The sequence below is a fragment of the Leptinotarsa decemlineata genome, unplaced genomic scaffold (genome assembly GCF_025532065.1).
Source record: "Leptinotarsa decemlineata unplaced genomic scaffold, Ldec_3_MD MMD2_tig00005802_RagTag_RagTag, whole genome shotgun sequence".
NCBI classification, from domain to species: Eukaryota; Metazoa; Arthropoda; class Insecta; order Coleoptera; family Chrysomelidae; genus Leptinotarsa; species Leptinotarsa decemlineata.
In genome coordinates this window covers 12,147-40,000 of record NW_027412644.1, presented here as the reverse complement: position 1 = coordinate 40,000, position 27,854 = coordinate 12,147, and the positions used below count along the sequence as shown (strand labels likewise).

The 27,854-nt window shown below is 43.5% G+C and overlaps 1 protein-coding gene, 2 non-coding genes and 2 pseudogenes across 3 annotated transcripts; 3 read left to right on the top strand and 2 right to left on the bottom strand.

The window, feature by feature from the left end:
* Positions 1-6,181: 6,181 nt before the first annotated feature.
* LOC141484484 (histone H3-like) lies at positions 6,182-6,615 on the bottom strand (annotated as a pseudogene).
* Positions 6,616-17,078: 10,463 nt separating this feature from the next.
* LOC141484483 (histone H3) lies at positions 17,079-17,529 on the bottom strand. The gene has a single exon (XM_074179484.1). The coding sequence runs from the start codon at positions 17,487-17,489 to the stop codon at positions 17,079-17,081; it is 411 nt and encodes a 136-aa protein (XP_074035585.1). The 5' UTR covers positions 17,490-17,529.
* A 3,460-nt stretch (positions 17,530-20,989) lies between these two features.
* Positions 20,990-22,909, top strand: LOC141484489 (small subunit ribosomal RNA). The gene has a single exon (XR_012466656.1). It is a non-coding gene; the product is annotated as a small subunit ribosomal RNA (ribosomal RNA).
* Positions 22,910-23,825: 916 nt separating this feature from the next.
* On the top strand, positions 23,826-23,980 carry LOC141484485 (5.8S ribosomal RNA). Its single transcript, XR_012466653.1, has one exon. It is a non-coding gene; the product is annotated as a 5.8S ribosomal RNA (ribosomal RNA).
* A 600-nt stretch (positions 23,981-24,580) lies between these two features.
* On the top strand, positions 24,581-27,647 carry LOC141484487 (large subunit ribosomal RNA; annotated as a pseudogene).
* The last annotated feature ends 207 nt before the right edge of the window (positions 27,648-27,854 follow it).

Sequence of the window (27,854 nt, the reverse complement as noted above, 5' to 3'; positions counted from 1 at the left end):
TCATTACTTCGTCGTACTATTCGATTTTATTAAGCACGTTCTCCGCGGATTCGTCTAGCCAATTGAATATCCTTTGGCATAATAGTAACACGCTTAGCGTGTATAGCGCACAAGTTGGTATCTTCGAAAAGGCCCACCAGATATGCTTCGCTAGCCTCTTGTAGAGCCATAACGGCTGAACTTTGGAATCGCAAATCAGTTTTAAAATCTTGGGCGATTTCTCTTACTAATCTCTGGAATGGTAGTTTTCGGATTAATAATTCCGTACTTTTTTGGTAACGACGAATCTCTCGAAGAGCGACAGTACCGGGTCTGTATCTGTGAGGTTTCTTAACTCCTCCAGTAGCGGGTGCGCTTTTTCGGGCGGCTTTAGTAGCCAACTGCTTTCTAGGGGCTTTACCTCCGGTAGATTTGCGAGCTGTTTGCTTTGTACGAGCCATCGTATACGAATAGTTCCTCAGTCGAACGACAAATACTGATTAGTGAGCCTTCACGATCGGTCGTTAACAGTTTTATTCAGGTATAAGGATAGGGAACTTCTACCATTGGTTGAATCGAAGAAAGTGGGCGTGTCCCCCCAAAAACAAGACAAAACCAGCTTTCCAGCGCCGACGGCCTTCAGTTGTTCTCGAGCATTCGAAGTAGTAATAACGTATTTCGCTCGTACTTTTTTTCTCTATAATCTTCCGTTTGTATTACACAAAATGACTGGTAGAGGAAAAGGAGGAAAGGGATTAGGAAAAGGCGGAGCAAAAAGACATCGCAAAGTGTTGCGAGATAATATTCAAGGAATTACGAAGCCTGCCATCAGAAGATTAGCTCGTCGTGGAGGTGTAAAACGTATATCCGGATTGATATACGAAGAAACTCGTGGAGTACTCAAAGTATTTCTCGAAAATGTTATCAGAGATGCGGTAACATATACAGAACACGCCAAAAGAAAAACCGTCACGGCCATGGACGTAGTATACGCTCTCAAACGTCAAGGGCGTACATTATATGGTTTCGGCGGTTAGATTCATATTCCGACGAGAAATTTAAAAAAAAAAAACGGTTCTTTTCAGAACCACAATTTGTTTTCAAAACGAATTCGATTTATATACTTTACTTTGGTGTGAGTAATAATTAACGAATTACCAAATTAAATTCGAACGATATACCCATCTAATTTTAAGCATTATCTGTCATTCTTTTGATTACCTGAATAATTGCTTCATTTTATCCTGTATACTTAACGAAATTATTAATTTCAACCTTACTACATCTGTATACGAAGAAGAAAAGAGAAGAACGATCTGTACAATTAGATTATATACCACTCGGTTTCTAAATCTATAGGACAGGGAAGCTACTGGTATCTAGCTAGCTAGCTAGCTAGGTAGCTCCCAAACTATTCAATTATTCACCAATAGAAATTACATATGAAACTTTTCTGAAACGCCGCTTTAAAAACGCGATACCATTTGTACGTAAAGAAAAAATTGAAAAAATGAATATTCATAAACTGATCGAAGGTTAATGAACCACTGTCCAAATATTATTGTTTTATGCTTATAATATTCATCTATCCCATTTCACAAATTACTATGAATAATAATAACAACCTATTTTTATATACTCGTCATTCATTTCTGCAGATATTGAAATGTATGTATGCATTCATCTATGCTATATAATTTAATTAGGTATAATTTTTTTTCATTTATTCATTCCAATTTACTCATGATTGTCTATATTGTAATTCCACGAACAAGAATGTATAATATTTCTATGGATATTGTTATGTTTATTCATTTGTATACCTAAATCTGATATTACTGCATACATTTTATTTTCATCACGAATAAACGTACAGACATTCTGATATTTGATTTCAGCAAATAGAAATCACTTGTTTCGGCACGAAAATAAGAAGTTGAACAATAATAATATTATTAATCATGTATACATGTATACGTAAATATGCGCAAGCAAGAAAGAAACAATCGCATATCGTGCTGCGTCAACAATTGTATCGAAAAGCGATGACAAGAAAATAAAAAAAAAATATATGCAATTGTCGAATTCATTAGAGAAAATCGTTGTGGCCCTGATAAGGGCCGATATTTTATTTGTCGCTTTCCTCTCTCAGGAAATGTGTACTTATGCCTTCTTTTCGGTTTTTTTCGGTAACAAAACCGCCTGAATATTGGGCAAAACACCACCTTGAGCAATGGTTACTCCTGATAACAATTTATTGAGTTCTTCGTCGTTTCGAATGGCCAGCTGTAAATGTCTAGGAATGATACGGGTTTTTTTGTTATCGCGAGCCGCATTACCGGCCAATTCCAAGACTTCAGCTGCCAAATATTCCATTACTGCGGCTAAGTAAACCGGGGCGCCGGCACCAACTCGTTCGGCATAATTTCCCTTACGAAGGAGTCGATGAATACGTCCTACTGGGAATTGGAGTCCAGCCCGACTGGAACGGGACTTTGCCTTTCCCTTAACTTTACCTCCTTTTCCACGTCCAGACATGTCGAATCGTAGATTAGTATTATATATCGGATAAATTTAAAGAATTCACTGAGAATTATTCGATGTTGCTCTAACAGTAGCTTTCTATACAATGATTTCTATATAGAATCGACCTGTATTAATACCGTCCTACCGACCAATGGGCGTTCTCGAACGCTCAACTTTCCGGTGGGCGGAGCCTACTAGAGTTCCAGTTACTATCTGAAATAGTGACGACAGAGTGGCGTCTTTTACATTGAGTCGAAAGCAAACCTGCACGATAGTACTTGTTTGTTTGATATTGACGAAATTAAATTTTCAGAATGCCACCCAAAGCTAGTGGAAAGGCTGCGAAGAAGGCCGGAAAGGCCCAAAAGAATATATCGAAGACCGATAAGAAAAAGAAGAGGAGGAGGAAGGAAAGTTACGCAATTTATATCTACAAAGTATTGAAACAAGTCCATCCCGATACCGGAATATCCAGTAAAGCGATGAGCATCATGAACAGTTTCGTAAATGATATATTTGAGCGTATCGCAGCGGAAGCCTCCCGTCTTGCTCATTATAACAAGCGATCGACTATTACGAGCAGAGAAATTCAGACTGCAGTACGTCTGTTACTTCCTGGTGAATTGGCGAAGCACGCCGTCAGCGAAGGCACCAAAGCAGTTACGAAATATACCAGTTCGAAATAATTTACTTATTCCGGTCTACGATATACATTCTTAAAAAAAAACGGTTCTTTTCAGAACCACAAAATATTTATGAAAGAATTCTTACAATATCGTTTCGACGCTGAATGATAATTTATTTTTGCTAGGGCGCTAGGTCTCACTCGGTTGGGTTGCCTTGTTATCAGTACATTGTTACCTCCTTTCGTGAAACGCGCGATGATAATAAATAATTTTGCCACCTATATTTAGATGGTGCTTACCTACCTATCAACCTAAAAAGTTAACGTTCGTTACTGTTATACTAGTCATGTACTCTATTACTTATGTTATTTTTTAACGTGTTTTTTTTTATTTACGTGCTAATATGTTGTCTAAAAACGTTTATGATTAGCATTTCTGATTTCGACTATAACATTGACGATTTATATATTTCGGGTGGGGGTGGGTGTGTATTACTCCGTTATAGATAGAGCTCACAGTATCGTCGTTCGTTCGTTCGTTCGTGTTGTAGTATCGACCTTTTTATTGAAAGTATATTACGATGATTATATCTTATCGAATATAACATTAATAACGTTCGTTATTATTCGAATGCCGTTTTCATCGAACACTTTTATAGGGATAATTTTTGAAAATGTTGATGCTATTAGAAGCGTCGGTTCTTGGTTATAGTCGTGTATGAAGGTAGACACGAGGTCTCTTCGATGCCCCTATTCACTCGTGTATTTATCGAGTATTATCGGCTAATGTATCATGTTTCTATAGACAGTCGCGCCTATGATATTTATTCGAAGGTTCCTTCCAGATCATCGATTACGAGTATTTTCGGAAAGGAATTGTCTGGAGTTACGTCAAAATCATCAATACTTCATATTTCATTGTAATTTACTGTGAGTTGTCGAGGTTTAATATTAGCTTTTTCTTATCAGAAAATATTTTCGGAATACGTAGAATCTATCCACGTTATTGTGCTAGTCGAAGTCTAAATAGGAAACCGGCATTGATTTCGTAAAGAAGTTGATGCGAACATTTCGACAGCAGAATGGAAGCCGTCAATATCGTGTCTAACGAGAATGTCGAGCGTTCAGTCTCCCGTCCGCCTGTGCTTCGACCCAGAATATTTAAACAAACGGAACACCAGAGGACTACATCATTCTCTCTAGACGCCTAACGAGTGTAGCATCTATCTTCCGAGAATATATTGTCAGTTGTTTTTTTACTATGGCAGACATAGAAAATCAGAATTCTTCGGCTTCGGCTAATTCATCTTCGTCGCCGCAGGCACAGTCTACTGCGAAGAAAGAAAAGAAAGTTAAAAATCCAAGAAGTAAACCTTCTCACCCACCTACGTCGGAAATGGTTAATAACGCTATTAAAGGATTGAAGGAACGGGGTGGTTCCTCTTTACAAGCCATAAAAAAATATATTGCGGCGAATTATAAGGCTGACGCAGAAAAAGTGGCACCTTTCATCAAGAAATATCTTAAATCTGCGGTTGCTTCCGGATCATTAGTACAAACTAAAGGAAAAGGTGCATCGGGGTCGTTCAAATTGGCATCGGCATCTTCTGGTTCGGCAAAACCGTCGGCTACCGAAAAGAAAACGTCCGGTACGGCCGGTGCGAAGGCCAAAAAAACTCCCGTTAAACGCGTAGCTGGTGAAAAAGCTAAAACCGGCAAGAAGGCTGCTGCATCACCGAAAGGTAAGAAAGCCTCTCCGGAAAAGAAAGCGGCTGCCGCAGCCAAGCCTAAAAAGGTAACTGCCGAGGATAAAAAGACCGTCGCTTCTAAGGTTTCGTCCGCGACTTCTGCTAGTAAAACCAAGTCTCCTTCGAAAGCAAAGAAAACTAACAAAGGACCAACAAAAAAGCCGAAAGCACCCAAACCGAAAACCGCGAAAGCGACCCCTGCATCGGCATCTTCTCCGAAAGCCAAAAAAGCTGCCTCTCCAAAAAAGAAGAAGTAAATTCTTCTATCAGTTGACTTCTCTCTCCGGCGACGAAGTCTAAGAAAACAAATGGCCCTTTTCAGGGCCACAATTTTTTTTACAAGAATTCGTATATAATTCAACTGTCCAACAAATATATAAATAAATAGTCAGAACTACCTACCTAGCCTATCCCTATAAACAGAAAAAAAATAGATAAATAATATTTCTTCCGCCGCCGCCGCCGACTATCGAATTGATATGAATCGAATAATTTCGTAAAAGAGTAAAAATTAAAAAATATTGCTCTGTCTTTCTATTTCATTGAAATATGTCTTGTGAACAGTTGACTTATTTTCTGATATTGGGATCGTTTCAGGAAAATGAGTCAAAATCATTTCGAGATTTCCAAACTAAGGGTGTTCCATTTGAGAAATCACTGATTTTTATATCTTCAGAATTACTCATCGACTCCAAATACCTCGTTCATCATTTTGGAAATGTTACTCCTCCTACAAGACGACGGAATGTAATATTTTGATGAATCAATAATAGCTTATGTATTCTATGAGACTTGTTTTCAATTTTATAGGGAAATGGCTCGAGAACCGAATAATACCTACTTTTTCTGTATAAACGATCGAATATCTCGAGAACGATTCATTTTTGGTATAGGGTATATTACAAAAAGTCACTCGAGATTTATGCCAGGTATTCAAAAATATGAATCAGAGGAAATTTACGAAAAGATGGTGATGTTATGAGCGATCTTTCATTCAGTGATCGCTTGTTTTTCGTTATTTATCTCAGCCGTTTCTAAAAATGATCTTTTCGAAAGATTCGTTTCGGAAAGTAAAAAATTTCAGTATTATAATCCATATTTGGATCATACTGAACATGTTCTGCAAACACCCGTGATTTAATATTTACGTGATGCGAGTTATTGAAAATATCATACATTCATTCATTCATTCATTCATATCTATCGATAAACGAATTCTTTCATCAATTGCATTTTGTGGTTCTGAAAAGAACCTTTTTTTTGTATATATTTTCAATATATATTGGGATATATATATATGAAATTAAGCTCGTTCTCCGCGTATTCTCCTTGCTAACTGAATGTCTTTGGGCATAATGGTAACGCGCTTGGCGTGAATGGCGCACAAATTCGTATCTTCGAAGAGTCCTACCAAATACGCCTCGCTAGCTTCTTGCAAAGCCATGACGGCTGAACTTTGGAATCGTAAATCGGTTTTGAAATCTTGAGCGATTTCTCGAACTAAACGTTGAAAGGGTAATTTCCTAATCAACAATTCAGTACTCTTCTGATAACGTCGAATTTCTCGGAGAGCAACAGTACCGGGTCTGTAACGATGAGGTTTTTAACACCTCCCGTAGCCGGTGCACTTTTGCGAGCTGCTTTAGTAGCTAATTGTTTTCTCGGAGCTTTACCTCCAGTCGATTTACGAGCGGTCTGCTTGGTACGAGCCATTTTCAAAACCTATTGCGAATTGTAACGAACGAAATGTATACCGAACGATAGACGGACAACATATGAACTGAGTCGGCTTATACACGCCAACTATTATATACCATCTAGACGAGACGCCATTGGTCCGATTTCCAGTTGTGGGCGGAGTCATGAAATTTAACAAAACCCGACCGAGTTCGGTGTAGAACTTTAGTCGAAGTCTGTCGTTAGTATCACTAACAGTATTTCATTCGTATCGTGCAGTATATAATTTATTCTTAACATTCGAAATGACTGGTCGTGGCAAGGGAGGTAAAGGTTTAGGAAAAGGAGGAGCGAAACGTCATCGTAAAGTATTGCGTGATAATATCCAAGGAATAACGAAACCTGCCATTAGAAGATTAGCCCGTCGAGGTGGTGTTAAACGTATTTCGGGTTTGATATACGAAGAAACTCGTGGAGTACTCAAAGTATTTCTCGAAAATGTTATCAGAGATGCCGTAACATATACCGAACATGCGAAACGCAAAACCGTCACAGCCATGGATGTTGTATACGCCCTGAAAAGGCAAGGTCGAACCTTGTACGGATTTGGCGGTTGAATTTAATGCCTCCCCCTGTATTGTCCTTACCGTTTCCATAAAAAAAAGGTTCTTTTCAGAACCACAAAAGCTTATGAAATGAATTCGTGTGTATTTTTTATATTTTTGAAGTAAGTCTCAGGTCAAGAAAGTAATACAAATCATGAAATTATGAAACAACAAAATTTAATTGACGCTCCGGAGGGGCGACTTCATTGATGATTCCAGTGGCGCATTTGCTTTTTCAGCTGCAGGAAAACCCGGAAAAACCTGCAGCAGCAGCAAGCACCACATCATGTGAACATCTTGATCTACTAATGTCTTCTCTTTTATAAAACAAAATGTAGGGTATCTCCAGAGACTACAGTAAATTTAGAACATCGCCAGAACACTTAGTGACACGACTATCGTCAAACTTAATCGACCTCTGCCCTCCGGTAGCAAGCAGAATATCGGAAGCGTGAAATAAAAATTTGAATTGGAAATTTTGGCGAAATAACCCGAACGGAAAGTGTAGTGAAAATATAAAAGATAACGGAAAGTGTAGTGAAAATATAAAAGATAACGGAAAGTGTAGTGAACGTTTACCTCTGCCTTCCGCGAACAAGCAGAATATCGGAAGCGTGAAATAAAAATTTGAAATGGAAATTTTGGCGAAATAACCCGAACGGAAAGTGTAGTGAAAATATAAAAGAAAACGGAAAGTGTAGTGAAAATTTAAAAGTAGCGGAAAGTGTAGTGAAAACATAAATATAACGGAAAGTGTAATGAAAGTTTACCTCTGCCTTCTGGAGCGAGCAGAATTTCGGAAGCGTGAAGAAAATATTGCAGATGGAAACTTTGGCGAAAATAATCGTGAACGGAAAGTGTGGTGAAAATATAAAAGATAACGGAAAGTGTAGTGAAAATATAAAAGATAACGGAAAGTGTAGTGAAAACATAAATATAACGGAAAGTGTAATGAAAGTTTACCTCTGCCTTCTGGGAGCGAGCAGAATTTCGGAAGCGTGAAGAAATATTTCAGATGGAAACTTTGGCGAAAATAATCGTGAACGGAAAGTGTGGTGAAAATATAAAAGTATCGGAAAGTGTAGTGAAACATAAATATAACGGAAAGTGTAATGAAAGTTTACCTCTGCCTTCTGGGAGCAGCAGAATTTCGGAAGCGTGAAGAAAATATTTCAGATGGAAGTTTTGGCGAAAATAATCATGAACGGAAAGTGTGGTGAAAATATAAAAGATAACGGAAAGTGTAGTGAAAACATAAATATAACGGAAAGTGTAATGAAAGTTTACCTCTGCCTTCTGGGAGCAGCAGAATTTCGGAAGCGTGAAGAAAACATTTCAGATGGAAATTTTGGCGAAAATAAATCATGAACGGAAAGTGTGGTGAAAATATAAAAGTATCGGAAAGTGTAGTGAAAACATAAATATAACGGAAAGTGTAATGAAAGTTTACCTCTGCCTTCTGGGAGCGAGCAGAATTTCGGAAGCGTGAAGAAAATATTGCAGATGGAAACTTTGGCGAAAATAATCGTGAACGGAAAGTGTGGTGAAAATATAAAAGTATCGGAAAGTGTAGTGAAAACATAAATATAACGGAAAGTGTAATGAAAGTTTACCTCTGCCTTCTGGGTGCGAGCAGAATTTCGGAAGCGTGAAGAAAAAATTTCAGACGGAAATTTTGGCGAAAATAATCATGAACGGAAAGTGTGGTGAAAATAACGGAAAGTGTGGTGAAAATATCGGAAAGTATAGTGAAATTTTCGCCAAAATTTCTCTTTGAAAATTTTTTATCACGCTTCCGAAATTCTGTTTGCTCCCATTAATTCAAGTATCGTCTCACCGTCTCAACTTATATGTTGTAACGGCGAGAAAGCGGTATGGGCCTTACACAAATTTTCACTACACTTTCCGATAAACATTGTAATCGAGACGTCCTGTTGTCAGAACGTTATCCTATAATATTTTAATATATCGATCGATATGCGTATTCATGTCTGATACAATATCATATCGACGGATATAAATTATATTGACTAGGACTATACGAAAAGTGGAAAAAACCGAAAGTCGCGTAGGGTCCCGTCAGCGTTAACGGAAAACGGGCGATGTGCTCGAAACGCCGCTATAGGGGGATAGGTACGTTTCGAAACGGATCGAAAACGCTTCCTCTATAGTATCGGCAGACGCTTGCTCGAGCGCTGTCGGTACCGTGGTCACCGATAACCAAATCACACGATATTCGTTTTTCTGCTGAATAATAACATTAATTCGATATCGTGTCGAGTGCGGGCTTCGCCCACGGTGGTGTGGATAGTTCGTAGTAGTATATCTTCTGCTTCTACCCAACCGAAACCGTCAGACACTGCGAGATCGCGGATTTAGCGAGCGTTTCTACGTAAGCGGTCCCTATGCGATCAACCAAAAAATAACAAAAATTTTGTTATTACACAAAATATGCGACAGCTCTCCTCTGTCCGAGCGAGAATAAATATAATTTCGGAACGAATCTTTCGAGAACACCGAGTCGCTTTCAATCTAGCGAAGGGTCGAGAGAATGTTCGAAGTTTTGTGCCGGTCGACGTATATATCGTCTATTATATATTGTATTTCGAAAAATTACCATACGTACGTGTACGCCGGTGGTTTGTGTAACATTATCATCAGGTCGAGTACGACGAGCGTGTGTTGTAATATTTCTTCTTGAGCAATGTTATAGTTCGATTTGTTGTCGGTCCGGTTTTATTTGAATGAAATAATGCAGAGACACATAGAGATATATAACAACTTTTTCGTTGAGCGTGGCGTTTCGAAAATTTATATTTCGTATAACGCACACACAACACGCACGAAAAGAGAATATAGATCTGTTTCCGTATTTATTATTATTTTAATATTATGGAGACTGAACTAGTTCTACGATAGAACGTCAGCTCCCTGGTTGATCCTGCCAGTAGTCATATGCTTGTCTCAAAGATTAAGCCATGCATGTCTCAGTACAAGCCAAATTAAGGTGAAACCGCGAAAGGCTCATTAAATCAGTTATGGTTCCTTAGATCGTACCCACATTTACTTGGATAACTGTGGTAATTCTAGAGCTAATACATGCAAACAGAGTTCCGACCGGAGACGGAAGGAGCGCTTTTATTAGATCAAAACCAATCGGTGGCGGGTTCGCTCGTCATCGTACACCTTGGTGACTCTGAATAACTTTATGCTGATCGCACGGTCTCGCACCGGCGACGCATCTTTCAAATGTCTGCCTTATCAACTGTCGATGGTAGGTTCTGCGCCTACCATGGTTGCTGCTGAACCTCATTGAGCGCAGACGTGTCTGAGCGATTAAGTGTTTTCTCCAATTTATTTAGTGAATGTGGCAGCCGTGCGGCGGTGTGTTATTTCTTGCTATAAATAGCGCGTTCGTTTTGTGCGTGAGCAGACAACCACACTTTTGGTGAGTACGTTCAAAGATATCATTTCCGTTGCGTTCTTGGTGCTCATACTTGTTTCTGAGTGTCCGAAAACAAAGCTTTGAATTACGGCAGTATGGAGGAACTGCTTTGTAGCCTGGCAGGGAAGGAGAAGGGCGAAATTATTGGCTTTATAAGCCAATTAATTTCAGCCCTTGGCCTGTCCCAGTCAGACCTGCTTGGCAGAGCTTCGCCAGGCCCTGGGGACGACTGTCAGTCTACGACAGGTCGTAAACAGGGAGTGGCTAAGGCCCCGACTGGCCGTAGGAAAGCTAACTCGGACCGAGACTACAGCGACAGCGATAGTGTAGCCTCCTTCTCCTCATCAGTCTCGAAAAAGAGACGCTTCAACGATGGATTTCCTCCTCTTCCATCAGTGTCAAGACGCCGTATCGACGAATGGATACGGCACGAAAAAACTGAAGTCAAACAAGTACTATCCAAAAAAGAAAAGAAGCTCAAAAAAAGAGCAATGTTACAAAATGTTCAGGCAGAGGCTCGGAATTACTATTCCGAGTCCGAGACCTCATCACGTCAAGCGGCCCAAAATCAGGCCAAAGAGAAGGCCGCACCTAGCGAAAGCGCTAAAAGCGGCCCCAACGAACCTGAAATCGTTGAAAATGTTGTCGAGATGGAAGATCTCGACGCAAATGCAAACGAGGGTGCTTCTACTACGGGAAGCACCGTCAAATCAGTTCATGGCGAGGAGCCCACCCCCCCTACCCCTCTGAAGCAAGACATCCCGTCTACGGCTTCAAAGGCTAAAATTCCACCTATTGTTGTCCGACAGAAGGACAAATGGGTACCACTGTTGAAACTGACGACTAGAGAGAACATCAAGTTCTCGAAAGCCGTCAATTTACATGACGGGATAAAAGTTCAGCCGGAGTCTCCTGACGACTATCGGCGGCTGGCAAGGCTTTTGGTGAGGGAAAAAATCCCTCACCATACTTACTCGCTCCCCGAAGAGCGGCAACTACGTGCCGTCATCAGGGGAGTGCCAGAGCACCTGGCAACTTCCGATGTGCGTGAGGAGCTTGAATCAAAAGGCTTTGACCTCACCAGCGTCACGCGCATGAAGCGCGCTGGCAAACCTATGCCTCTGGTCCTCGTCTTGCTAGACAGGGATCAGAAGCATATTTTTGAGGTCAAAGACCTCTTGTGCGTGAAGGTTCAGGTCGAACCCCAACACGCGAAAACTTCGGTGGGTCAATGCCACCGTTGTCAACGCTTTGGACACTGCCAACGCAACTGCTTGGCAGTGCCCATCTGCGTTAAATGCGCTGGCAGGCACTTAACCAGTGCCTGCAAAAAGACCAAGGCTGACCCCCCGAAGTGCAATAATTGCAAGGGGGCTCACACAGCCAATTACCGTGGCTGCCCCGCGTACCCAAAGGTACAAAAGAAGGGGCAGACCACAACAAGGAAACCAGCCTCCTCAGGGAGACCTGCGGGGTCTGGACGCGTCCAGGAGGGGTCAGCTTTGCAAAAGCTGCATCTAAGGGCGCAAGTACTGCAAGTACTTCTGCAAAGCCCACCTCCCCTCGACCTGAACCCTCACCTCAGACTCAGGGGGTTTCAGACATCTGTGCCGCACTGGACCAGATGAAAAAGTTATTCGTCAAATTCCCCGTGTTACAGACAATGTTCACGGTGAATACAAGCGTGATGACCGGAACTGCCAATGTCTAGACAACCAACGTTGCCTAGATCTCTGAAGATAGTTTTTTGGAATGCCAATGGCATTCGAACAAAGAAGCTGGACTTCGAAAACTTCCTCATTGAAAACAACATAGATGTGGCTCTAGTCCAAGAGACACATCTAAGGAACGAATCCATTGTCATTCCAAATTACAGATTCTTTCACAGAGAACGTGTTGGACGTGCTGGAGGGGGAGTCGGCATTTTTGCCAAGCGATCCCTGCAGTGTGTCCAATACGGCATTGACAGTGCTCGGTTGCACGGTACTGAGGCCGTGGGGTCGAAATTCAACTGAGAAGGGTTGTCACAGAATAATCTCGGTTTACAACCCTCCGAATATTCGTCTACTTCCAGAATCTCTGGATGAACTGCTGATGGGAAGCAACATTCCGACAATTGCTGCTGGCGACTTCAATGCCAAGCACAGACCTTGGAGCAGAGCCACAAATCGAAACGGCCAAGCGCTCCATGCGCATGTTGACAGACATGAATATCTCGTGCTGGGACCAGATGAGCCTACGTACTATCGCGGGCAGACTAGGCCTGACGTACTAGACATCGCGCTTCTCAGAAACGTCACTCTGACCAGTGAAATTTACGTTCTGTCGGAACTGGATTCTGATCATAATCCAGTAATCCTGGTACTGGGCGATGATCTTCCTCCCCCTGAGTATCGCGTGAGATCTAAGACGGACTGGGATGTCTTCACAGCCCAGCTCGAAGAGATGCGCGCCCCTCCTGAGGTACTCGACTCTCCCGACGAACTCGACGCGGCAGTTGAGCGTTTCGAGCTTTCCGTGAATGATGCGTTTCGAGCGGCCACCTCCAGGGAGGAGTGTCCGCTGAAGAGCTACAACGAGTTTCCCCCTCGTATCAAAGCCTTGATACGAGAGAGAAACCGCCTGAGAAGGCTCTACCAGCGAACCCTTTTCCCAGGGGACAAAACAGCGGCGAACAGGATGGCCAATCGTGTCAAACAGGCCATCAATGAACACCGAAACGAAAGGTGGGAAGAGCTCTTGGAATCCTTCGAACCTGGGAGTGACGAGCTTTGGCGAGTCACTCGTAGGCTCAGGGGGAAGAAGACTGCTCTCTCACCCATTCACGGAGAGCGCGGAGTGTGCTACTCCCCCGCCGACAAGGCGTTAGCCTTTGCAGACACGATGGAACGTCAGTTTCAACTTAACGTTGACGACGACGACGACATCGACCGCGATATGCTGCTGGAAGACCGGGTTCACCGACTTCTCAGGGAGGATGACGACGACGACATCCGTCCAGCTTCTATGGAGGAGCTGAAGGGTCTCATCAAGGCTGCGAAAGCAAAGAAGGCTCCGGGAGCCGATTCAATAACTAACAAGTTGTTGAAGAGACTCCCGGAAAACAGCGTTGAATTCTTGCTGAGTCTCATCAACAGTTCGTTGGCCCTCAGACACTTCCCTAGAAGGTGGAAGCATGCGATCGTCGTCATGCTCCCGAAACAGGGTCAGAACCAGCTGTTCCCGCAGAACTATCGCCCGATCAGTCTACTCTCGTCGGCGGCTAAGCTGGCTGAAAGAGTCGTACTGCAAAGACTCAACGAAGAAGTTGAGGACCGAAATGTTCTGCCTAATGAACAATTCGGCTTCAGGAGAGATCACTCCACTGAACTACAGGCTCTAAGGTTGGTCGAGAACACCATCAGCGAGCTGAATATCAACAAAAAAGTACATATAGTACTTTTAGATATTTCAAAGGCCTTCGACCGAGTATGGCACGAAGGCCTTATACATAAGCTAAACGCGCTCGACCTACCTCGGGGCCTGGTCCGGTGGATCGGATCTTTCCTGAGAGGCAGAACCTTTCAGGTTAGAGTAGAGGGCTCTCTGTCTGACAACAGAGAGATCCTCGCTGGAGTGCCACAGGGGGCCGTGCTCTCTCCGACGTTGTACTCACTCTATACAAGCGACCTGCCCAGGTCCGATAGAGTGAAGATATCCCTGTACGCCGATGACACGGCTCTACTCTCGTCTTCCATGGGGCGTGAGCTCGGCGTCGTCTACATGCAACGTGCATTGGACGACCTCGAGCGCTGGTACCTCGAATGGAAGATCCGAGTAAACCCGGAAAAGACTCAGGCGATAACCATGGGGAGATTACTATCTTCTCCGGCCAGAAAAGTGAGAGTCTCTGGAAGGGAGATTGACTGGCAAGCGCGGGTAAAGTACCTCGGCCTTTTAATAGACCGTAGGCTCACTTGGAACCCGCACATCATGTACGTTAAGTCCAAGATCGAGGGTCGGATCGCCGGTCTGTACCCTCTGATCAACAGAAAATCCAAGATGAGTCTTAAAAACAAAATTATGATCTACAACTCGATGTTCAAGCCTGTCATCATGTACGCTTCAGGCGTCTGGGGACAAGCGGCTCCGTCCAACATTTCCATTTTGGAAAGGTTACAAAATAAGCTAATTAGGATGATTGTGAATGCTCCTTGGTTCGTGCGGAATGAAGCCATCCGCAGAGATTTGCAGCTGCCTTCCATTCGGCAGTCCATTCAGTCGAGGAATGAGAGAGTTTTCGAAAAAACGGAAACTCACGAAAACCCGTTAGTTAGGGAAGCCACAGATTATGCTGTAGACGACCCCTCCCGATATAGAAGGCCCCGACACTCTGTCGAATGAGGCCCTCATGTCCCCCGTTAAAGGATGAATAACTTTTTCATCCATCCCACCCCAGCCAGGTAGGGGTATCCCGTGAAGGGCGGCACTGATGTCTAAGGACTTCATGCCGTCATCCATCAGTCATGTACCCATTGGCCCATCTCAAGGCCAATGATCAGCCGAAAGGGTAGGGGAGCTGGTCTCCAAATCCTGAATGAACTGAAGATGATCGTCAAGAGGACTACATCATTCTCTCTAGACGCCTAACGAGTGTAGCATCTATCTTCCGAGAATATATTGTCAGTTGTTTTTTTACTATGGCAGACATAGAAAATCAGAATTCTTCGGCTTCGGCTAATTCATCTTCGTCGCCGCAGGCACAGTCTACTGCGAAGAAAGAAAAGAAAGTTAAAAATCCAAGAAGTAAACCTTCTCACCCACCTACGTCGGAAATGGTTAATAACGCTATTAAAGGATTGAAGGAACGGGGTGGTTCCTCTTTACAAGCCATAAAAAAATATATTGCGGCGAATTATAAGGCTGACGCAGAAAAAGTGGCACCTTTCATCAAGAAATATCTTAAATCTGCGGTTGCTTCCGGATCATTAGTACAAACTAAAGGAAAAGGTGCATCGGGGTCGTTCAAATTGGCATCGGCATCTTCTGGTTCGGCAAAACCGTCGGCTACCGAAAAGAAAACGTCCGGTACGGCCGGTGCGAAGGCCAAAAAAACTCCCGTTAAACGCGTAGCTGGTGAAAAAGCTAAAACCGGCAAGAAGGCTGCTGCATCACCGAAAGGTAAGAAAGCCTCTCCGGAAAAGAAAGCGGCTGCCGCAGCCAAGCCTAAAAAGGTAACTGCCGAGGATAAAAAGACCGTCGCTTCTAAGGTTTCGTCCGCGACTTCTGCTAGTAAAACCAAGTCTCCTTCGAAAGCAAAGAAAACTAACAAAGGACCAACAAAAAAGCCGAAAGCACCCAAACCGAAAACCGCGAAAGCGACCCCTGCATCGGCATCTTCTCCGAAAGCCAAAAAAGCTGCCTCTCCAAAAAAGAAGAAGTAAATTCTTCTATCAGTTGACTTCTCTCTCCGGCGACGAAGTCTAAGAAAACAAATGGCCCTTTTCAGGGCCACAATTTTTTTTACAAGAATTCGTATATAATTCAACTGTCCAACAAATATATAAATAAATAGTCAGAACTACCTACCTACCTAGCCTATCCCTATAAACAGAAAAAAAATAGATAAATAATATTTCTTCCGCCGCCGCCGCCGACTATCGAATTGATATGAATCGAATAATTTCGTAAAAGAGTAAAAATTAAAAAATATTGCTCTGTCTTTCTATTTCATTGAAATATGTCTTGTGAACAGTTGACTTATTTTCTGATATTGGGATCGTTTCAGGAAAATGAGTCAAAATCATTTCGAGATTTCCAAACTAAGGGTGTTCCATTTGAGAAATCACTGATTTTTATATCTTCAGAATTACTCATCGACTCCAAATACCTCGTTCATCATTTTGGAAATGTTACTCCTCCTACAAGACGACGGAATGTAATATTTTGATGAATCAATAATAGCTTATGTATTCTATGAGACTTGTTTTCAATTTTATAGGGAAATGGCTCGAGAACCGAATAATACCTACTTTTTCTGTATAAACGATCGAATATCTCGAGAACGATTCATTTTTGGTATAGGGTATATTACAAAAAGTCACTCGAGATTTATGCCAGGTATTCAAAAATATGAATCAGAGGAAATTTACGAAAAGATGGTGATGTTATGAGCGATCTTTCATTCAGTGATCGCTTGTTTTTCGTTATTTATCTCAGCCGTTTCTAAAAATGATCTTTTCGAAAGATTCGTTTCGGAAAGTAAAAAATTTCAGTATTATAATCCATATTTGGATCATACTGAACATGTTCTGCAAACACCCGTGATTTAATATTTACGTGATGCGAGTTATTGAAAATATCATACATTCATTCATTCATTCATTCATATCTATCGATAAACGAATTCTTTCATCAATTGCATTTTGTGGTTCTGAAAAGAACCTTTTTTTTGTATATATTTTCAATATATATTGGGATATATATATATGAAATTAAGCTCGTTCTCCGCGTATTCTCCTTGCTAACTGAATGTCTTTGGGCATAATGGTAACGCGCTTGGCGTGAATGGCGCACAAATTCGTATCTTCGAAGAGTCCTACCAAATACGCCTCGCTAGCTTCTTGCAAAGCCATGACGGCTGAACTTTGGAATCGTAAATCGGTTTTGAAATCTTGAGCGATTTCTCGAACTAAACGTTGAAAGGGTAATTTCCTAATCAACAATTCAGTACTCTTCTGATAACGTCGAATTTCTCGGAGAGCAACAGTACCGGGTCTGTAACGATGAGGTTTTTTAACACCTCCCGTAGCCGGTGCACTTTTGCGAGCTGCTTTAGTAGCTAATTGTTTTCTCGGAGCTTTACCTCCAGTCGATTTACGAGCGGTCTGCTTGGTACGAGCCATTTTCAAAACCTATTGCGAATTGTAACGAACGAAATGTATACCGAACGATAGACGGACAACATATGAACTGAGTCGGCTTATACACGCCAACTATTATATACCATCTAGACGAGACGCCATTGGTCCGATTTCCAGTTGTGGGCGGAGTCATGAAATTTAACAAAACCCGACCGAGTTCGGTGTAGAACTTTAGTCGAAGTCTGTCGTTAGTATCACTAACAGTATTTCATTCGTATCGTGCAGTATATAATTTATTCTTAACATTCGAAATGACTGGTCGTGGCAAGGGAGGTAAAGGTTTAGGAAAAGGAGGAGCGAAACGTCATCGTAAAGTATTGCGTGATAATATCCAAGGAATAACGAAACCTGCCATTAGAAGATTAGCCCGTCGAGGTGGTGTTAAACGTATTTCGGGTTTGATATACGAAGAAACTCGTGGAGTACTCAAAGTATTTCTCGAAAATGTTATCAGAGATGCCGTAACATATACCGAACATGCGAAACGCAAAACCGTCACAGCCATGGATGTTGTATACGCCCTGAAAAGGCAAGGTCGAACCTTGTACGGATTTGGCGGTTGAATTTAATGCCTCCCCCTGTATTGTCCTTACCGTTTCCATAAAAAAAAGGTTCTTTTCAGAACCACAAAAGCTTATGAAATGAATTCGTGTGTATTTTTTATATTTTTGAAGTAAGTCTCAGGTCAAGAAAGTAATACAAATCATGAAATTATGAAACAACAAAATTTAATTGACGCTCCGGAGGGGCGACTTCATTGATGATTCCAGTGGCGCATTTGCTTTTTCAGCTGCAGGAAAACCCGGAAAAACCTGCAGCAGCAGCAAGCACCACATCATGTGAACATCTTGATCTACTAATGTCTTCTCTTTTATAAAACAAAATGTAGGGTATCTCCAGAGACTACAGTAAATTTAGAACATCGCCAGAACACTTAGTGACACGACTATCGTCAAACTTAATCGACCTCTGCCCTCCGGTAGCAAGCAGAATATCGGAAGCGTGAAATAAAAATTTGAATTGGAAATTTTGGCGAAATAACCCGAACGGAAAGTGTAGTGAAAATATAAAAGATAACGGAAAGTGTAGTGAAAATATAAAAGATAACGGAAAGTGTAGTGAACGTTTACCTCTGCCTTCCGCGAACAAGCAGAATATCGGAAGCGTGAAATAAAAATTTGAAATGGAAATTTTGGCGAAATAACCCGAACGGAAAGTGTAGTGAAAATATAAAAGAAAACGGAAAGTGTAGTGAAAATTTAAAAGTAGCGGAAAGTGTAGTGAAAACATAAATATAACGGAAAGTGTAATGAAAGTTTACTCTCTGCCTTCTGGGAGCGAGCAGAATTTCGGAAGCGTGAAGAAAATATTGCAGATGGAAACTTTGGCGAAAATAATCGTGAACGGAAAGTGTGGTGAAAATATAAAAGATAACGGAAAGTGTAGTGAAAATATAAAAGATAACGGAAAGTGTAGTGAAAACATAAATATAACGGAAAGTGTAATGAAAGTTTACCTCTGCCTTCTGGGAGCGAGCAGAATTTCGGAAGCGTGAAGAAAATATTTCAGATGGAAACTTTGGCGAAAATAATCGTGAACGGAAAGTGTGGTGAAAATATAAAAGTATCGGAAAGTGTAGTGAAACATAAATATAACGGAAAGTGTAATGAAAGTTTACCTCTGCCTTCTGGGAGCAGCAGAATTTCGGAAGCGTGAAGAAAATATTTCAGATGGAAGTTTTGGCGAAAATAATCATGAACGGAAAGTGTGGTGAAAATATAAAAGATAACGGAAAGTGTAGTGAAAACATAAATATAACGGAAAGTGTAATGAAAGTTTACCTCTGCCTTCTGGGAGCAGCAGAATTTCGGAAGCGTGAAGAAAACATTTCAGATGGAAATTTTGGCGAAAATAATCATGAACGGAAAGTGTGGTGAAAATATAAAAGTATCGGAAAGTGTAGTGAAAACATAAATATAACGGAAAGTGTAATGAAAGTTTACCTCTGCCTTCTGGGAGCGAGCAGAATTTCGGAAGCGTGAAGAAAATATTTGCAGATGGAAATTTTGGCGAAAATAATCGTGAACGGAAAGTGTGGTGAAAATATAAAAGTATCGGAAAGTGTAGTGAAAACATAAATATAACGGAAAGTGTAATGAAAGTTTACCTCTGCCTTCTGGGTGCGAGCAGAATTTCGGAAGCGTGAAGAAAAAATTTCAGACGGAAATTTTGGCGAAAATAATCATGAACGGAAAGTGTGGTGAAAATAACGGAAAGTGTGGTGAAAATATCGGAAAGTATAGTGAAATTTTCGCCAAAATTTCTCTTTGAAAATTTTTTATCACGCTTCCGAAATTCTGTTTGCTCCCATTAATTCAAGTATCGTCTCACCGTCTCAACTCATATGTTGTAACGGCGAGAAAGCGGTATAGGCCTTACACAAATTTTCACTACACTTTCCGATAAACATTGTAATCGAGACGTCCTGTTGTCAGAACGTTATCCTATAATATTTTAATATATCGATCGATATGCGTATTCATGTCTGATACAATATCATATCGACGGATATAAATTATATTGACTAGGACTATACGAAAAGTGGAAAAAACCGAAAGTCGCGTAGGGTCCCGTCAGCGTTAACGGAAAACGGGCGATGTGCTCGAAACGCCGCTATAGGGGGATAGGTACGTTTCGAAACGGATCGAAAACGCTTCCTCTATAGTATCGGCAGACGCTTGCTCGAGCGCTGTCGGTACCGTGGTCACCGATAACCAAATCACACGATATTCGTTTTTCTGCTGAATAATAACATTAATTCGATATCGTGTCGAGTGCGGGCTTCGCCCACGGTGGTGTGGATAGTTCGTAGTAGTATATCTTCTGCTTCTACCCAACCGAAACCGTCAGACACTGCGAGATCGCGGATTTAGCGAGCGTTTCTACGTAAGCGGTCCCTATGCGATCAACCAAAAAATAACAAAAATTTTGTTATTACACAAAATATGCGACAGCTCTCCTCTGTCCGAGCGAGAATAAATATAATTTCGGAACGAATCTTTCGAGAACACCGAGTCGCTTTCAATCTAGCGAAGGGTCGAGAGAATGTTCGAAGTTTTGTGCCGGTCGACGTATATATCGTCTATTATATATTGTATTTCGAAAAATTACCATACGTACGTGTACGCCGGTGGTTTGTGTAACATTATCATCAGGTCGAGTACGACGAGCGTGTGTTGTAATATTTCTTCTTGAGCAATGTTATAGTTCGATTTGTTGTCGGTCCGGTTTTATTTGAATGAAATAATGCAGAGACACATAGAGATATATAACAACTTTTTCGTTGAGCGTGGCGTTTCGAAAATTTATATTTCGTATAACGCACACACAACACGCACGAAAAGAGAATATAGATCTGTTTCCGTATTTATTATTATTTTAATATTATGGAGACTGAACTAGTTCTACGATAGAACGTCAGCTCCCTGGTTGATCCTGCCAGTAGTCATATGCTTGTCTCAAAGATTAAGCCATGCATGTCTCAGTACAAGCCAAATTAAGGTGAAACCGCGAAAGGCTCATTAAATCAGTTATGGTTCCTTAGATCGTACCCACATTTACTTGGATAACTGTGGTAATTCTAGAGCTAATACATGCAAACAGAGTTCCGACCGGAGACGGAAGGAGCGCTTTTATTAGATCAAAACCAATCGGTGGCGGGTTCGCTCGTCATCGTACACCTTGGTGACTCTGAATAACTTTATGCTGATCGCACGGTCTCGCACCGGCGACGCATCTTTCAAATGTCTGCCTTATCAACTGTCGATGGTAGGTTCTGCGCCTACCATGGTTGTAACGGGTAACGGGGAATCAGGGTTCGATTCCGGAGAGGGAGCCTGAGAAACGGCTACCACATCCAAGGAAGGCAGCAGGCGCGCAAATTACCCACTCCCGGCACGGGGAGGTAGTGACGAAAAATAACGATACGGGACTCATCCGAGGCCCCGTAATCGGAATGAGTACACTCTAAACCCTTTAACGAGGATCAATTGGAGGGCAAGTCTGGTGCCAGCAGCCGCGGTAATTCCAGCTCCAATAGCGTATATTAAAGTTGTTGCGGTTAAAAAGCTCGTAGTCGAATCTGTGTCCCGCGCCTTCGGTTCATCGTCCGCGGTGTTAACTGGTGTGCCGCGGGACGTCCTGCCGGTGGGCTTAGCTCGCAAGGGCGGCCCAACTCAATCCCGCCGCGGTGCTCTTCATTGAGTGTCGAGGTGGGCCGGCACGTTTACTTTGAACAAATTAGAGTGCTTAAAGCAGGCTAAAACTTCGCCTGAATACTGTGTGCATGGAATAATGGAATAGGACCTCGGTTCTATTTTGTTGGTTTTCGGAACCCCGAGGTAATGATTAATAGGAACGGATGGGGGCATTCGTATTGCGACGTTAGAGGTGAAATTCTTGGATCGTCGCAAGACGGACAGAAGCGAAAGCATTTGCCAAAAACGCTTTCATTGATCAAGAACGAAAGTTAGAGGTTCGAAGGCGATCAGATACCGCCCTAGTTCTAACCATAAACGATGCCAGCTAGCGATCCGCCGACGTTCCTCCGATGACTCGGCGGGCAGCTTCCGGGAAACCAAAGCTTTTGGGTTCCGGGGGAAGTATGGTTGCAAAGCTGAAACTTAAAGGAATTGACGGAAGGGCACCACCAGGAGTGGAGCCTGCGGCTTAATTTGACTCAACACGGGAAACCTCACCAGGCCCGGACACCGGAAGGATTGACAGATTGAGAGCTCTTTCTTGATTCGGTGGGTGGTGGTGCATGGCCGTTCTTAGTTGGTGGAGCGATTTGTCTGGTTAATTCCGATAACGAACGAGACTCTGGCCTACTAACTAGGCGTTTTCCGACATCCTAAAGGCCCGCCGATGGGGCTTCGGCCTTTATCGTGCGCGGTTTTTACTGTCGGCGTATAAACAATTCTTCTTAGAGGGACAGGCGGCGTCTAGCCGCACGAGATTGAGCAATAACAGGTCTGTGATGCCCTTAGATGTTCTGGGCCGCACGCGCGCTACACTGAAGGAATCAGCGTGTCCTCCCTGGCCGAGCGGCCCGGGTAACCCGTTGAACCTCCTTCGTGCTAGGGATTGGGGCTTGCAATTGTTCCCCATGAACGAGGAATTCCCAGTAAGCGCGAGTCATAAGCTCGCGTTGATTACGTCCCTGCCCTTTGTACACACCGCCCGTCGCTACTACCGATTGAATGATTTAGTGAGGTCTTCGGACTGAGCGCGATGGCGTTTCGGCGTCTTCGATGTTTCGGAAAGATGACCAAACTTGATCATTTAGAGGAAGTAAAAGTCGTAACAAGGTTTCCGTAGGTGAACCTGCGGAAGGATCATTACAGTGATATTGTCTATATACGACATGTCTGATCAAATATATATATCGCGAAGCGAGAAAAGAGTTAAATCTCTCCTTTTTCCTTCTACGATATTCGAACTAATTTGTCGCTTTATGTTTTCGTTTCGATAGAAAAGAAAATGAGCGACGGTGGACTACGTTTTCGAATGACGGTGAAATTGACGACGACGACGACGACGTTGTTGTCTGTCGTCATCATCCTTTCGATTAGTAGTAGTCCTCTTCTCGAACTATACAAATTCGTCTTAGAGGTTTTTCAATTAGGCGTGTAATTTTCTTTACCGAGAATTATAATATATGACGTTGTGCGTATTGTTGTGTTGCCGCGTCGTTGTCGTCGATTATGGCGCTAATGTTGTTCGTCGATCGTGTTGTGAAGCGTACGCTCTTTTGTCGAACGCGAACGCGATATACGACGATACATTTCGCCGTCGATGACGATGATGCCGACGACGCCGCCTTCGCCGGGTACCTAGGAGTGTGTGACTGTTAAAAAACCGCTCCGTAGGAAATTATGTTTAATCGCGGTCGAAACGTGAAAGTTTCGTTTCGTACGAATTTTTACGTTACCGGATTACACAACGAGATTTCCGATGGTTGTGAAAGATATTCGCCCGGCCGTGTCAGTTAGAACGCATGGTAAATGAAATACTACGCGCGTCCTCTACACGACGAATATAAAAATTGAGTCGTGCGCGATTTCGGTACACGATGCCTCGTCTGAATATGTGGTGCCGTACGAATACGAAATCGTCGAGCGCTTCTCTTTTTTTATTTTTTTTAACAAGTATATATATATTTATGTACGTTGTTGCATTGGTATAATCTCAACGCTTGCCGAATCGAGACGTCGAACTCTTGAAATTATTTTTTTTGAGTACGTCTAAATAAAAGATTACCCTGAACGGTGAATCACTTGGCTCGTGGGTCGATGAAGAACGCAGCTAATTGCGCGTCAACTTGTGAACTGCAGGACACATGAACATCGACATTTCGAACGCACATTGCGGTCCTCGGATACTGTTCCTGGACCACTCCTGGCTGAGGGTCGTATCAATTTCAAAGACTGCTCGGTTTTTCAAAATTGATATTTTGTAAAAACGTCGGAGCGTGTTGGATGATTGACGTGTTGTTGTTGTTGTTGTTTGTCGTCTATCGAGTCGTCTCGTTATTATAATCGTTATCTAAGTATTTTATCGCCTTCGCGGCGATGACACTTGGTAACAAAAATAAATACACGTTGACGACGACGACGACGCCGACGACGACAAAGACGCGGCATCTTAAAGTGCGAAAGCGACGAATCGTTTTTTCTCATCGCAAGATGAGAGAAACGTTACGTAGTTTGTACACAACGAAATCGTATCGAGTCTCCGTTGTTGGGAAAGCGGCTGCCACGGCAATATACAGGTTCACGCTTGTAGTGTGTGTGTGTATGCTCTCGTTACGCACGATCGTCGTGTCCGAGAATCTTTGATGAATCGAAGACGACGTCTGATCGTGTCGAGCAGCGTACGTACACACGCACACACATTATTACAGGACGTCGAGAACTTTTTTGTCCGTTTCGGTAGTTCTCTCTCGAAATAACGACGGACGAGACTACGTACGTCGACTCGTTGCTGTTGAATAAACTGAAAAATTATTTTATCGACCTCAGAGCAGGTGAGACTACCCGCTGAATTTAAGCATATTACTAAGCGGAGGAAAAGAAACTAACTAGGATTCCCTCAGTAGCTGCGAGCGAACAGGGATAAGCCCAGCACCGAATCCCGCGGGTTAACCGCCGGAAATGTGGTGTTAGGGAGGATCCGTTTATCCCGGAGTCGTACGGCGCGTCCAAGTCCTTCTTGAACGGGGCCACAGCCCATAGAGGGTGCCAGGCCCGTAGCGACCGCCGTCAATTTCGGGAGGATCTCTCCTCAGAGTCGGGTTGCTTGAGAGTGCAGCCCTAAGTGGGTGGTAAACTCCATCTAAGGCTAAATATGACCACGAGACCGATAGCGAACAAGTACCGTGAGGGAAAGTTGAAAAGCACTTTGAAGAGAGAGTTCAAGAGTACGTGAAACCGTTCAGGGGTAAACCTGAGAAACCCGAAAGGTCGAAGGAGGAAATTCATCGCGTTTCGATCGTCGGCGTTTGACGGTTTCGTGACGGACGGCGTTCGCGTCGTTCGCTCAGCTCGTTTTTTCGAACCGATATCGAACGCGTGCACTTTTCCTCTTGTAGGACGTTGCGATCCGTTGGGTGTCGGTCTAAGGTCCGGGGTGGAGCCCACGTGAATTTTTCGCGTGGACCCTCGGTATCCCGGCCGACTCGCTCGACGGTATAACGATGGCGCGGGGCCGCTACTTTATAATTAGCGTTCGGCTCGTGGCAAGCGCGTCCGGTGTTTGACGGCGATCGGACCTAGCGCCGATCCTGTCCCCGGGCGACTGTTGGCTACGATGTTCTCGAACAGACCTCGTTGAAACGCCGATCTGCAACGCTATAGCTTTGGGTACTTTCAGGACCCGTCTTGAAACACGGACCAAGGAGTCTAGCATGTGCGCGAGTCATTGGGACATAACTAAACCTAAAGGCGCAATGAAAGTAAAGGTCTACCTTGCGTAGACCGAGGGAAGATGAGCGGTTCGCCTCAAGTGGCCGCTCCGCATTCCCGGGCGTCTCGTTCTCATTGCGAGAAGAGGCGCACCAAGAGCGTACACGCTGGGACCCGAAAGATGGTGAACTATGCCTGGTCAGGACGAAGTCAGGGGAAACCCTGATGGAGGTCCGTAGCGATTCTGACGTGCAAATCGATCGTCGGAACTGGGTATAGGGCGAAAGACTAATCGAACCATCTAGTAGCTGGTTCCCTCCGAAGTTTCCCTCAGGATAGCTGGCGCTCGTCGCGTACGAGTTTCATCCGGTAAAGCGAATGATTAGAGGTATTGGGATCGAAACGATCTCAACCTATTCTCAAACTTTAAATGGGTGAGATCTCCGGCTTGCTCGAACTCTTATGAAGCCGCGAGACTCGAATCAGAGTGCCAAGTGGGCCATTTTTGGTAAGCAGAACTGGCGCTGTGGGATGAACCAAACGTCGAGTTAAAGCGCCTAAATCGACGCTTATGGGATACCATGAAAGGCGTTGGTAACTTAAGACAGCAGGACGGTGGCCATGGAAGTCGGAATCCGCCAAGGAGTGTGTAACAACTCACCTGCCGAAGTTACTAGCCCTGAAAATGGATGGCGCTGAAGCGTCGTGCTTATACTCGACCGTCAGAGGCATGTGCGGTACTCTGCCGATATCTTCCCGATTGAAGGCGACCATGAAGCCCTGACGAGTAGGAGGGTCGCGGCGGTGAGCGCAGAAGGGCTGGCCGTGAGGCCGTCTGGAGCCGCCGTCGGTGCAGATCTTGGTGGTAGTAGCAAATACTCCAGCGAGGTCCTGGAGGACTGACGTGGAGAAGGGTTTCGTGTGAACAGCGTTGCACACGAGTCAGTCGATCCTAAGCCCTAGGCGAAAGCCGATGTTGATGTGGTGTAAGTTTATATAATAAAATTTATTATAAAATAAATGTTCACACCCGTCGGGCGAAAGGGAATCCGGTTCCTATTCCGGAACCCGGCAGCGGAACCGTCAAAAAGTCGGGCCCTCGCAAGAGAGTTCGTCGGGGCAACCCAAAAGGACCCGGAGACGCCGTCGGGAGATCCGGGAAGAGTTTTCTTTTCTGCATAAGCGTTCGAGTTCCATGGAATCCTCTAGCAGGGAGATATGGTTTGGAACGCGAAGAGCACCGCAGTTGCAGCGGTGTCCGGATCTTCCCCTCGGACCTTGAAAATCCGGGAGAGGGCCACGTGGAGGCGTCGCGCCGGTTCGTACCCATATCCGCAGCAGGTCTCCAAGGTGAAGAGCCTCTAGTCGATAGAATAATGTAGGTAAGGGAAGTCGGCAAAATGGATCCGTAACTTCGGGATAAGGATTGGCTCTGAGGATCGGGGCGTGTCGGGCTTGGCGAGGAAGCGGGTCGCGGCTGACGTGCCGGGCCTGTGCGAGGTGAAGTGTCATCGCTTCACGGCGTTGATTACGGATCCGAGTTCGGTCCCGTGCCTTGGCCTCCCGCGAACCGTCTTGCTGCGAGGCCCCGGTGTCGCCCGCAAGGGAGACCCGGGTGTCCTCTTCGGCCGCCATTCAACGATCAGCTCAGAACTGGCACGGACCGGGGAATCCGACTGTCTAATTAAAACAAAGCATTGCGATGGCCCCAGGGGTGATGACGCAATGTGTTTCTGCCCAGTGCTCTGAATGTCAACGTGAAGAAATTCAAGCAAGCGCGGGTAAACGGCGGGAGTAACTATGACTCTCTTAAGGTAGCCAAATGCCTCGTCATCTAATTAGTGACGCGCATGAATGGATTAACGAGATTCCCACTGTCCCTACCCACTGTCTCAGCCTTCGAAGAGAGCGGACGTATTTATTGGAGCAGCTAGAAGTGTTGAACAAATGTGCAAAGTTTTAAAGATAAAGGATTTAAGTACTTAGTGTAAAACATCTAAAAAGTGAGTAGCAGAAAATCGTAAAACAGATAATTGTTATCAGTGAAATAGACACAAACTTTTTTCATAAAACAGTGATTATTAATTATTGAATACCAAACTAACGAAAGAGAATATTTATCTCGTCGTGTTTTATGTTTTGCTTCAATACGATAAGAAATCGGTGAATGCTTTTTCAAATCCGCATTTGCGATAAGGTGGAATTCGACAAACAAAACGGACATTCGACGATAATTGGCGGCCGTTTTTCGTAAGAAATCTGAAATATCGGACCCCCAAATATAATTTACGGGCCGTTTCGAAAAGACACCTAAAATTGGAAAAATTCAGATGTAGGAATGGAAAATAAAAAGAAACGAAAACCTTTCGATTTGGAGCAAGAG